At 41.8% G+C, this 13,754-nt stretch overlaps 1 protein-coding gene across 1 annotated transcript; it reads left to right on the forward strand.

The window, feature by feature from the left end:
- The first annotated feature begins 524 nt into the window (after positions 1–524).
- Positions 525–13,547, forward strand: MBOAT4 (membrane bound O-acyltransferase domain containing 4). The gene is made up of 3 exons (XM_030192122.1): positions 525–643; positions 7,981–8,205; positions 12,581–13,547. Exons 1-3 carry the CDS (start codon positions 525–527, stop codon positions 13,545–13,547), a joined length of 1,311 nt encoding a protein of 436 aa, XP_030047982.1.
- Positions 13,548–13,754: the final 207 nt, after the last annotated feature.

The following is a 13,754-nucleotide window of genomic DNA, read 5'->3' on the forward strand; positions in this document are numbered from 1 at the left end:
TTGCTGTTAGTAGTAGTTAAAATATTTTCTGCTAATGATTCAGGAAATCTTGATTCCTTATCCAGGGATTTAAATCCCTTTTTGTCTTTTCTTTAAATTATACAGTGGGAAATGTATCTTATCTCTGCATTCATGTCTTCTATTGAATGGAAACTATGTGGGGTTTTTGATGAATCAAGCAGAACAAACACTACAAGTTTTGCTGCCCATGCAAGTGAGGAATGCAATTAGTGGAGTGTAGAAACGACTATTAAGAAAGCAAACAGATGGCTGTCCTATTTAGTTTTCTTTGCTATGAATTAAAACTCCCCACAGAGGTAGCTTGGTTACCATGGTCTTCAGTGCCTACAAGTTTTATTTATATATCTCATCAAGTGCTGCTCATGCAGGCCACCATCCCTCCATCATGTCCTCTCAATCCATTATAAAATGGGATGAGGAAGTGCAAGTAACGTTGTTACGCTGATCAAACTGCTTGGTCAGTTGCTAGCTTTTGTCCTTGCTTGGTCAGTTCAAGGGTATCAATGGACTGGGTGGCTCTGTTCTGTCTTCACCCCGTGGCTGTGTACCAGATCACTGCTTTTCCGTTTGCCGTTTTGTTTTCTTACCTTTGCTTCCTTGGATATTTATCTGTCAATGCCAGGTATGCATCAGCATTTTATTTTCATCTTGATGATTTGACCACCTAGCATATCATCTTCTCTCGTTTTTACCTCATATAGCATTTCATGTCATATCTCATCTGTGTGATGTATCATTTCATTTCGGTCTTGCACCATCCAGAGGCATAGCTAGGGAGAGTGCAAGGGGAGCGGCCGCTGCCCCAAACAGACTTCCAACTAAAATGGCACCTATGTTGTTTTAAAAACCTACTTGTGCTGGCACCTATTTTTTACACAGTCCACTCAAAACCTGGCTACGCTTCTGGCACCATCTCATCCTGTGTAGCTCAGTGCACAACAGGATTCACCAGGTGTACAGAAGGAAAGAGTTACTTTAGGCAAATGATAGAGGAGCTTTCACGTGGGCAAAGGTGGAATAATGTCCTTGGGACACAAGAATGGGTTAATAATTATTAACAATAATCAGGAAAAAGACCTGAATATATCTATTGCTAATGATTAAGGGGATGGAACGTGATAGAAAATAAGCCAAAAAATTATTATAATGCTTCTGTATCACTCCATGGTGCGACCACACCTTGAGTATTGTGTGCAATTCTGGTCCCCATATCTTAAAGATATAGCAGAATTAGAAAAGGTTCAAAGAAGGGCAACCAAAATGATTAAGGAGATGGAACTCGTCTCATATGAGGAAAGGTTTAAGAGGTTGGGCCTCTTTAGTTTGGAAAAAAGACAGTTGAGATTGAGTGGGGGGGTATGATAGAGTAGAACAGGTAAAAATGAATCAATTTTTTACTCTTTCAACAAGTAGAAAGACTAGGGCACTTTATGAAGTTACATGGAAATGTTTTTAAAACAAATAGGAGGAAATATTGTTAAGCTCTGGAACTCGTTGCCAGAAGATGTGGTATCAGCAGTTAGTGTATCTGGGTTTAAAAAAGGTTTGGACACGTTCCTGGAGGAAAAGGTGATAGTCTGTTATTGAGACAGACATGAGGAAGTCAAAGCTTGTTCTGGGATTGGTAGCATGGAATGTTGCTACTATCTGGGTTTCTGTCAGGTTCTTGTGACCTGAATTGGCCAATGTTGGAAGCAGGATACTGGGCTAGATGGACCATTATTATGTTAATAATGTGCAAATCCAAGCAGAAGCAACCAAACTTTATACATGTGAAGTGTGAGCAAAGAACAAGGATACCATCATTGTACTGGAGAAGGTGTTTCTCAGAGAACATTGGAGTACAGGGTCTTTACATCCTCAGAAAGGACATTTAATTGGAACACTTTTGAATAAGCTTGTAGAAATGACTTTAGATTGAATCTCTAATTTGGCCAAAATGCTGTGCTCAATTATTAATAGTTTGGCTCCTCAACTTAAAGCTTTGGAAAACAAGGTAGCTCAGTAGGAGTTGCAAATTTCTAAGCTTAATTCCTCAGTGGGAGAACTTCAAAATCTCTAACTTGCTGTTTCTCAGATTCAGTCAATTCAAGCAACATTTATTACTGATGTCTCTTCTATTTTGTTTAAGCCAGAAAATATTGAGAACTCTATTAGAAGTATTAACCTAAGATTTTTCATTTTCCTTGTGCTTTAAATGTGCCAGCTAAAGAGATGGTAGAAAAATATTTTCTTGAAAGTTTACATTTATCTCTAGATTAGCTGCTGTCTCTAGTGAAAGCCTATTTCTTGCCTGTGCAAGGAGAAATTACTTTTTGGATTCATTGGAAATCAGAGATTCTGTGGATATGACTCAAATTTCACATGGGACATTGGTTGTGACTTTCAGTAGTAGTACTGATAGAAATTTATTACTAAAAGGTTATTTTAGGGTTAGAGAGAAGAAATTTATGACAGAAACATTTTTATTTTATCTGGAAATCTCTTATGAAACTCAGAAATGGCATAGGCAATTTTTGTTACTTTGGCCAGGAGTTCAATTATCATTTATCGTTTATTACACTTGATATACCATTTCTCTTGTAATCAAACCAAATCATTTTACAGTAAAATTAAAACAATTAAAAATAACCACAAACCTAAGGTATGAGGAACTCCATAATAGATAGTAAAGCTCAGATACTCAAGACCAAACATTCAAAACACAAACATTCCCTCTCAATCAATCAGAGACAAAACTAGTAAAAACTTCAGTACAGTTACATTAACATCATTGTACAATTATCAATTATTTCCTTCATGTTTTTTTCCCCATTGCAGAAATCAGTCAGTGAACTGAAGGACACCCTGAAACCAGATCAAAGCTCCCTTCATAATCCATGGGCAAATTGAAAAAGTGTGTCTTCAGAAGTATGCAGAAAGATTTATATGAATTCTCTAGCCTGAGGTTTTGAGAAAGCAAGTTCCGGAGGGCCAGGGCAAGGAAAAACCCGCAGAGGAATGTGTCAATTCCCATCCTGTTTTCACAGGTGAAGGCAAAACAAGCCTATTATCAGTTAAAGAATGAAGTGTACAGGAGAGTGTTGCCAGCAGGGGCGTAGCCAGACCTCAGTGGGAGAGGGGTCCAGATCCCAAGGTGGGGGGGCACAGTTTGGCCCGCCGCCAACCTTCCCCCACCACTTTTGACCCCCTCCCGCTGCCGACCCTCCCCCACCACTTTCGATCCCCCTCCCCCGTCGACGCCGCCAGGTACCTTTGCTGGCAGGGGTCCCCAACCCCCGCCAGTTGAAGTCTTCTTCAGCGCCGCTGTCCAGCGCATTCGCTGATCTGTTTCTGTGAGTCCTGACTCCTGACGTCCTGCAGCACGCAGGACGTCAGGAGTCAGGACTCACAGAAAACAGATCAGCGAATGTGCCAGAGACCGGCACTGAAGAAGACTTCGGCTGGCGGGGCTTGGGGACACCCGCCAGTAAAGGTACCTGGCGGCGGTGGCAGGGGGGATCGAAAGTGGTGGGGAGGGTCGGCGGCAGGGGGGGGTCAAAAGTAGAGGGGGGCCAGGGATAATGGCCCCATCTAGCTACGCCCCTGGTTGCCAGATAGGAGGGAGTAGATGTATGCAAACTTTTAAATGTCATCACAAGAATTTTGAATTTAATCCAGTATTTGATTGGAAGCAAATGCAAACGTAACAATGGAGAGACATGATCGTGTCATTTGGCAATACAAATGAGATGAGATGCAGTGTTCTGAAGGGTTTGAAGACATTTAATATTGGCCTTAATGATACCTGCGTAAATAGAGTTGCATAGGCATAACACAGAGATGAAAGTGAAGTTGAATCCAGGATATTGCAAACTGCTCTGAGTCGATGGAGAAAGAAGAAACCAGATTTTAAAACTTGGGAGATCTGAGGTACAAACGATAATGCTGAATCTAGAAGTATCCCTAGGTATCTGAACGAAGTGACAGGAGTTACTTGCCTGTCAAAAAGCACTGGTGTTAGAGAAGGAAGGAAAGAGGAAGAGCCTGTGATCCAGCAGGCCACTATTTTATCAGGATTGAGGATCAAGCAATGTTCTTTTAGCCAGTTGGCTACCTTCTGCAAACAATCCTGAATGGGGCTTAGGGTAAGAGGTGCAGAAGTAATGTAAAAGACCAGAGATGCTCAAGGAAGCCAAGTGACAGATGAGAAGAGAGTGATCAATGAGGTTGAAAGCAGCCGAAAGATCTAAAGACACAAGCAGAGCAATCTTGCCCTGTTCAAGATTGGAATGAAGCTCACTTAAGAGTGCGGTGATAATTGTTTCCGTACTATGGCCATTCCCAAATCCTGATTAGTGAGGGTGTAGCGCATTGGTAGATTCAAAATAGGATTGAAGCTATTCAAAAACAACCGTTTCCAATATCAAAAGGAAGATTGGAAAATGGATGACAATTATTTGGTTTCTTGAGAATAGGTTTAATAAGTGCATGTTTGAGTGGTGATGGTACTGTCCCTGTGGTCAAACTATGAGTTATTATTGAATGAAGAAACGGAGTTATGCCCAAGTTTGGCTGCTTTAACCAAGCTGATGGAAAAGGTTCCAAAGAACAAAAAGTCACGTTGAGCTTTTTCAGAAGTTGCGAAACTGAAGTCACAGTAGGAATATTAAATGCTGTCCATGAAGCAGGAATCACTGAGGAAGGTGTCTGTGTAGTAGAAATATCAGTAGCAGTCGACAGCGATACTGAGAGAAAAGGAGCTTTAAGCTTCTCTACTTTAGAGTTGAAATACCTAGCTAATGCTGGCACAGCAGAGGATCATTGTCCGTTTAAGACTATTGTTTACACCTGATACAGCTAGTAGGATAATATGTTATTATAAAGGATAGTACACTTGCCGTCGCTTCACCCCTGTCATCTACACTGTGTTATCCCCTGTTCCTACCCCTCCTGTCACTTTCTGGTTCTGGGCCATCATTATCCTGTTTTGTATCCTGATTTATTGTAAGCCACATTGCGCCTGCTCATGTGGGTAAATGTAGGGTAGAAATGTACTAAAATAAATAAATAAGAAAATCAGGAGATGGGAGTATGACTCTCCTTTTTATGAATATTGTAGACATACTGAGCTGCATATTAGAGAATCTTTCATAGTAAACTGAATGTCAATGGAATGACTGCGAGGAAGTGCCTGACTAGGTTCAGAGCTTTGTGATTTTCCACAGGTGTGTGAGCAGTTGCACACTTATAGTGGCACATGTATTCACCAGTGGACAAAAGGAAAGATCCACTTGTTTGTACTATTGGAACATAGGAAATAAATGAATAGAAGCTGGTCTAGTGATGCCATGCACACACAACCTTCTTGGTAAATTGACATCGATGTCACATGATCTCATAAGCATCAGAATGGGGGGGGGGGGGGGGGCACATGTGCCTTGGCCCCACCAAATTTTTCCTGTCAGCTGCAGATTGACAGGAGCTTGTCTTTTTGTTGCCACTGCTCTGCCTATCCTTGGCCAGCTCTGGCCTCTGGCGCCGCATATTGTTAAAATTGGAGAGCAACTCCTTCCGGTTTTTTGCGTCAGACAGAAATGGAGAAAAAAAAAATAAAATAGGATCAGTGTCGGAGTTAGATATAATGGAAGAAAGGAAGAAGACAGGAGAGTGAAGAAACAGAAAATAGAAATGGGATCCTGGAAAAGGGCTTCGAGAAAACCAGCAAGAGAGACCGGGATTACCAGGTTAGAAAAACAAAAATGGTCACACAACAAAGGTACAAAAAAAACTTGGGGGTTGATATTCAGCATGGTTTAAGCACGCAAGGCAGTGCTGGCATTCATGTAGCTAAGTAGGCAGATTGGACTGCACTAAAGGCAGTGCTATCTTTACCTGCTGTGGAGGTGGCAGCAGTGAATATCAGCTGACATCCAGATAACTTCCAGGTTACTGCTTGACCCCGCATATTCAAAACCAGCGCCCATACACAGCCCAGCATCGAATATCCAGAGTTAATTCTGCCTGAGGCTATCAGAAGCTTTAAAACCTCTTACTACTGGGGGCTGAATATCAGCTCCATTATTTTTAATATTTAGAGATTAAGGGGTACTTTTACTAAAGCTTAGTGCACGCTAAGATCCAGATTCTATATATGGTGCCTACAAAATCAGAGTGGTAAACATTTCCACCTAAGTGTCTTCTATAAGTGGCACCTAGATTTACGTGCAATATATAGAATACTGTGAAGAAACAGTGTGTTTTAAGCCTGTAAAATGTATTGGATATTTCCCTGTTTTAATTATGCCTGAATTGTATTTCTCCTATTTGGCCAGCAGATGGTGCATGTTTATGCTTAAAGCTGTTATAGGGAACTGAGTGTTCTTTTTCTTCAACACAAGCAGGAAGCAAGCAGCAGTATAAGTTTAAAACTTGTTGACTGGGCTCTGATTGGCCTGGAGTTTGAAATTACCCAGTAGTGCTGACTGTTGCTTCAGTCTTAGCCTGGAAGAAGAAAGAGACAGATATCTTTGCTAAGGCTCGGTGAACAGTTATATATCCTGATCTTCCCAGGTACTGTTTAGACAGTATACAAATGTCTAGTTAGTGTTATAATTGATGCATATTTCAGTTACCTGTTATTGTTTGCTGATTGCACTTCTTTTTTGTTCATTGTTCAGGCATAACAGTAAACCTGTTTAGCTTGTTGACTCTGCCTGTCTCGACTGATAAAGAATCCTGGTGGTTTGTGTGCTGGGTCTGTGAGTGCTTTCTGGGAACTGTGGAAACACTGGGAGTGTGACCCCAGTAAACTAGAAATCACTGGGGATAATTTGGGAGCGGGAGACTCACTCAGACGCGGTTGTGACCCAGTGGATGGGAGGAGGGTACTAGTGTAGAGCAGAAGTAGCAGGTGCAGGTGGAGGTAACCCCAGGCGGGTGGCTAGGCATTTTGTGACAAATACACTTAGGCGATATCCCGGCATCTAAATCCATGTCTACAACACATATAGATTCTGTGTAGGAATCCATAGCAATCAGGCTTGTTCTCTTTTCCCAGCTGGAGGAGGTGCTGGTGTTCTAGAGTATTTGCAGTGCTGACTTTTTCTACGTAGGGCTGGTGCTATTTGAGTTCTTGGACTTGGTGCTGGCATGGTATGGTGAACTTCTGAATGTCTTATTTAGAAAGTGTAGATGGAGTTTGTGTTGTTGTCACTGATATGGTACCAGAGTTTAAATGGAATATTTTTCTGTCTTGAGTTCCAAGGTGAAACATTCTACTTCTGCTCTGAACCCATTGTTGAGAATTTTATTGGTTGATTTGGGAATGTCCCATGTGAACGAATAATTACATTCTATATGGGTTACATAAAATTGACTACATTTAAATTAGAATGGGAATCGTGCAACTTTCTTTAAGGGGCCCTTTTACAAAGGCACACTGAAAAATGGCCTGCGGTAGTGTAGATGTGTGTTTTGGGAGCATGCAGAATCATTTTTCAGCGCATCTGTAAAAAATGCCTTTTTAAAGTTTTGCTGAAAATGGACATGCAGCAAAATGAAAATTTTGGGTCTGAGACCTTACTGCCAGCCATTGATCTAATGGTAAGGTCTCACGTGGTAACCGGGCGGTAATGGTCTACACACGTAAAATGCTGATTACTGCCTGATTACCTCCCACGTGCCAGAAAATAAAATATTTTCCGTTGCGCATAGCAAACGTACGTAAAAAATGAAATTACTGCAAAGGCTGCTTGGTAGCCGGGCGGTAACTCAAAATTGATGGTGTTGGGCGCGTGTAGGGTAGGCTCCTACACAGTTAGTAAAAGGGCCGTTAAATGAGTCCCCTTATTTTCTAACTCCTCTTACTCTCTTACCTTTCTATATGTTCCATCTTTGCTTATACCGAATTTTGAAATAACTTTATTGTACAGTGTTGTTATGATGTCAAATGCTGTATAGAACTTTTTTGCTCCTCAGATATATTTTTCTTCTCCTGGGAGGACTGGCGCTGGCATTTGCTGCCATGGGACCCTACTCTGTGCTCGTTCTCATCCCTGCCTTGGGTTCAGTGGTCCTGTTTCACTCTGTCAGCCCTGAATCCGTGTACCGTTGGGCTTTCCTCGCTCAGATGACCTGGCAGACTCTTTGTCACCTCTGGCTACACTATAAGGAATATTACCTGCAAGAGGCTGCAAGTATCAGGTAAACCAATAGAGTACGAAATTGTCTCTACTTATTACCACCAAAACCCTTTTATTATTGAAATAGCATAAAAACCAGGGATGTATATTTTAATTCCAACCAGTTTCATTTCTTTTAGCACAGGCTAACCCCCATATTCTGTATTGGTCAGCCAAAATTACATGCCCAAATTTCGGTACAGAGCCTAGATGTATTTGTAAGCTAATTAGTCAACAGGATGCTAATATCCAATTATTGGCATTAGAGTTAATTGGCACTAATTTGGGTTTATGTGAACATCTGCCTAGGTGTTATTCTATAATGCTGTATGTCCAAAGTGTCTCTCGCACAAGACCCAAAAGGGGGTGTGGCCATGGGAGGGGTATGGGCGGTTAGGGGTGTTCCAAATATTTAGGTGCAGTATTATAGAATTCTGGAGTTGCATACCCAGGCGTCTGGAAGAACCCAGATTACTGCTCTGTGTTCCTCTATATTGAGGAAAACTAATTGATAGTGGCAAAGCTGACTAGGGTTGATGGTGTTGATCTATTAGTTCATTATTTTGATCAAAGTTTCTATAAATGGTGAGCAGCAGCAAGTTAGTTTTATTGACTGCAGTTTTGTAATTATTTGAAGGGAAATAGTTTCAGTTTGCAGCTTCTAAAAAAAAAAGGAAACTTCTAAAGATGTGACTGCCATATATTTAATATTGAAGCAACTTGTTGAACACTGTGGTGACTTGTATATATGATAAGCTACTTTTTGCGAGTGGGCTTAGTTTAGGGATCCAAATTACCTTTTATTTTCGTGTAGGTAGACAGGAAGTAAGACTAATTTAAATCCCAATTCCTGTATTTTTAAACACTTTAATTAGAGAACAGGTTTTCTCTTGTTGATTTAAGTAAAGATAGGTCAGTAGGTACAAAGGTGAAGACTTCTGAGATGTGGAAAAGAAGATCGTGCTAGCACCCAATCTAAAGAAAGAAGAAGAGAGAAGATTTACAAGAAAACTAGAAGAAATAAAGTTAAGTGATAACAACATAAAAACTGAGATGCAGAGACATATAAGAGGAATAGACAAAACTGAAATAGACTGGGAGGGAAAAAGGACAGAAAGATAGAAAATGTGCTTGATCCTGGGTTCCTAGGTAGTACTTGAAGAGCCTAACACAAAAATTAGACACAAAGTATCAAATTCAGAGCCCCTTTTACAAAGCGGCGGTAAGCCCAATGTGGGCTTACTGCTCACTAAAAAAGAAACTACCACCAGGCTACCGCAGCAGCCCAGCGGTAGTTCTCACCCCCAGCGCGCCGTCATATATAAAATATATTGGCGTGTACCCGGCTGTTTACCATCAGCACCATGAGGACCTGATAAAAAAATGGCAAGATCTCTGTGGCCATGCCTGCAAGAAGCAGGCTTCTCAACATGGTGAGGGCCCTTGAAGCAACATAGTCCTCACTTCCATGGAGAGCAAAGTGCTGGCCACCTGTGACCAAGACACCTTTACAGGGGTTAGCTAGTGGGGCACAGCACGAAGCATTCCTCTGTCCTATCCTCCTCTGTGAACCTTTGAGATATGATAGAGGTCTATTAAATAATGAGTGGAGTGGAATGGGTAGACGTGAATCGCTTGTTTACTATTTCTAAAAAATACTAGGACTAGGGGACATGCAATGAAGCTACAAAGTAGTAAATTTAAAATGAATTGGAGAAAATATTTCTTCAATCAATGTGTAATTAAACTCTGGAATTCATTGCCAGAGAATATGGTAAAAGCAGTTAGCTTATTGGGGTTTAAAAAAGGTTTGCATAGCTTCCTATAAGAAAGTCCATAAGCCATTATTAAGATGGACTTGGGGAAAATCCACTGCTTTTTTCTAGAATAAGCAGCATAAAATGTATTGTATGGCTATAAGAATAGTCATACTGGGTCAGACCAATGGTTCATCTAGCCCAGTATCCTGCTTCCAACAGTGGTCAATCCAGGTCACAAGTACCTGTCAGAAACCCAAATAGTAGCAAGATTCCATACTATCAATCCCAGGGCAAGCAGTGGCTTCCCCATGTCTATCTCAGTAGCAGATTATGGATTCCAGGAACTTGTCCAAACCTTTCTTAAACCTAGATATGCTAACCAGTTACCACATCCTCCGGCAACAAGTTCAGAAGGCTTAACTATTCGTCGAGTAAAAAATATTTCCTCCTATTTGTTTTAAAAGTATTTTCATGTAATTTCATTCAGTGTTCTCTGGTCTTTCTACTTTTTGAAAGAGTTAAAAATTGATTCACTTTTATCTGTTCTACACCACTCAGGATTTTGTAGACCTCAATCATATCTCCCCTCAGCTGTCTCTTTTCAAGCTGAAAAGTCCTAACCTCATATGGGAGGAGTTCTATCCCCTTTAACATTTTGGTCGCTCTTCTTTGAACTGTTTCTAATTCCGTTATATCTTTTTTGAGATACTGCAACCAGAATTGAACACAATACTCAAGGTGAGGTTGCACCATGGAGCAATACAGAGGCGTTATAATATTCTTGGTCTTATTTACCATCCCTTTCCTAATAATTCCTAGCATCCTATTTACGTTTTTGGCTAATGCAGTGGGTTGAGAACCTGGGGAACTGCGTTCGATTCCTACTGCACCTCCTCAGAGCTGCCAAGGGGGCAAGATTGCTGAGAGGGAGATTTTAGCCTCGGCCCCAGCACTGCCTAGCCATGTCCTCTCACTCTACCTCTTGGCTCCACCTCCAACAAACTTCAGATGGCACCAAGAAGCTGCTTCACCCTCGGGCAGCAGGACGTGGTTTACTAAGACGTCATCTCCTGCAGACACAGGACCAGTTTCGTGATAGGAGCTGTGAGATTTTGCAGCTTTTATCGCAAGACTGGTGTTACAGCAGCAGGAGACGACATCCTATTAATGCATCTCCTGCTGCCAATGGAGGAGGAAGCAGCTCAAGGGGAAATCTCTGCACTCCAGCAAGAGATGACCTGCCAAAGCAGGAGTCTCCCACTGAATGCAAGTCTGGCTGCTTACATTTATTATATGCAGGTATTTTTTCTGTCCCTCATGGGCTCACAAGCTAAGTTTTTGTACCTGGGGAAATGGAGGGTTAAGTGACTTGCCCAAATAAATGTAAATCACTTTGATTGTACCACGGAAAGGCAATATATGAAATCCCATTACCTTTTACATAGGCGCCCGGTATAAGAGGCTTGGGGAGGCTAAGCCTCCCCTGCTGCAGCAGGATGGATCAGCTGTGGAGTCCCGCTGCTCTGGGGGGTTTAAATTGTTGATTTACCTCCATCCTCACAGCAGGAGCTGTCTCTAGCTTTGTGTAACCAGTTGTAGAAATTGGTTTATGGTTTAATTTGTTTACCTTACTGCTGGGAGGGCAGGGGGGTTGGCTGGAGGTGTCCTGGGTTGCCAGGGAGATATTTAACGAGGGTGACTTCCTGACATGCACATGAGCAGTTCATACCAAAGAGACTTGCACTGACACCTGAGGACAGATATCAGCAGAATCGGATACTGGGCCAGCATGATCAGAAAAAGTCACCAGACAACAAAGGTAGAAAAGATCATCATTATAGTGTTTGGAATATGTCCACTTTGAGAATCAGGTGCTCAACATTAAACGTTTATATGTATTTACTTATTTATGGCATTTTATCCCACATTAAAAATGAATTAGGGTGTTTTGTGGCTCTACATGAGAATTGTGATGATATGATGCCTTGTTTCATATTGTTGACGGTCTGCATTTTCCGTATGGGTGGTATATTGGTGTATTAGGTTCTGCCCAGTGTAATATTTATGGTACAATAAGGTTCTGAGTGTGTTTTTGCACAAAGTTGTGGATAGTGTTTTGCAGTTGAGCGATTGTAGTTAGAATATGCTTTGAGCAACCACTTTATTCTTTGACATATGATACATATCTAATATCTAAATTTAATAAAAGGTATTAATTGTGACTTTTATTTTTATTTATTTATTTTTTCTGTGTGTTATCAGACAATTATGGATTTAAGCTCCACCCCTGGCCCCACCCCATAACCCCGCCCCCTTTAGCCTCCCCAAACAGTTGGGCCACCGACCGCCTATGACCTTTTACCCTGTACCGGTAGTTACCTGCATGCCAGCTCACCCTCATGAAATGAGAACGTTACTGCTGTTTGTGACTGAGACATTTAACTCCAGTCAAAAATGCTTCTGTCCCCATCTTTGACATTTTTTGAGTAATGAAATGATTGCAATGCTCTTATTTCCCTGAAAGAGAAGATAAAAACTGAATACTGACTCTAGATTGGGTGTTCGATATTGGATGTTGGATGGAAGAGGGGGGAAGCCATCATTAAAATATCTAATGGTTCTTTGCCTTCCTTACAGGCTGTCTTTTGCTATTTCATCTCTCATGCTGCTGACCCAGAGGGTAACATCACTGGCACTGGACATTCATGAAGGAAAAGTGCAGGGCAGGGCAGCTGAAAGCTCACAGCACCAGTTCTCCTGGCCAAAGCCATCCAACACAGCACTGTCATTCTTCACATACTTACTTTTCTTCCCTGCCCTGTTGGGGGGTCCCCTCTGCTCCTTTGCCAGATTTCAAGCCAAGATCAGACAGCCAAGCACACACTGCACACTAGCACCCCTCTGGGTAGCAGGACAAAACTGCCTCTTTGCCACAGCACTGCATGTCTTCAAAGCATTTGTTAAGACCTATGTGAGTGTTAATACTGATGTTACTAGCTGCACTGGATTTAACTGTGTTTCCACAATGTGGACCACCACACTGCTTTTTAAGCTGGTGTATTACTCTCAGTGGCTGCTGGATGAATCGCTTTTCATGGCAGCAGGCTTTGTGTTGGAAGGCAGGCAAGGAAATGAGGGTTTCCTCCAAGACCTCTCTGGTGCAGATCTTTGGACCCTGGAAACAACAAACAGAATATCCTTATTCACTAGGACATGGAACAGAAGCACCTCACAATGGCTGAGGCGACTTGTCTACCAGCATAGCAGGCAACACCCTCTAATGAAGACCTTTGCCTTCTCAGCTTGGTGGCATGGGCTCCATCCTGGCCAGATCTTTGGTTTCTTGTGCTGGGCCCTCATGGTGGAGGCAGATTACCGGATTCACCCTTATTGCAGATCTCTGGTGAAGTCTTGCTTCTGCTGGTGGTTGTACAAGGCTTTTAGCTGGCTTCAAACGCAGCTGCTCATCGCATACATCATGACTGCCATAGAAGAGAGGCATCTGTCCTCCCTCTGGAGGCTGTGTGCGTCTTATAACAGTTTGTGTCCTCTTCTGTACTGTGCATGTCTTCTGTTTGTAGCAAAAACAAAGAGCAAGAGGTGAATGCAGTCGATATCTGCTCCAGTGCCACTTTCTTTTCCGTGAACATATCAGGTAATCCACAGTGTAGAGGTGATTAATTTTCATTTTGTGCTTTTTTTAGCAGGTTGATGCTTGTCCAGGTATGCATTCCCACATCTACCTACTAGACTGTTTATCCTGCATCCTTAGATTGAACTTTGTCTCAAATGCTAACTGAGTTATTGAAAT

The sequence above is a fragment of the Microcaecilia unicolor genome, chromosome 2, assembly GCF_901765095.1.
Source record: "Microcaecilia unicolor chromosome 2, aMicUni1.1, whole genome shotgun sequence".
NCBI classification, from domain to species: Eukaryota; Metazoa; Chordata; class Amphibia; order Gymnophiona; family Siphonopidae; genus Microcaecilia; species Microcaecilia unicolor.

What these genes read in the sequence shown, in the direction of transcription:
- MBOAT4 (XM_030192122.1), top strand. Translation starts at nt 525, where the DNA reads ATGGACTGGGTGGCTCTGTTCTGTCTTCACCCCGTGGCTGTGTACCAG. An exon ending in TATTTATCTGTCAATGCCAG is followed by an intron (nt 644 to 7,980) that starts GTATGCATCAGC and finishes TTTGCTCCTCAG; the next exon opens with ATATATTTTTCTTCTCCTGG. An exon ending in CAAGAGGCTGCAAGTATCAG is followed by an intron (nt 8,206 to 12,580) that starts GTAAACCAATAG and finishes CCTTCCTTACAG; the next exon opens with GCTGTCTTTTGCTATTTCAT.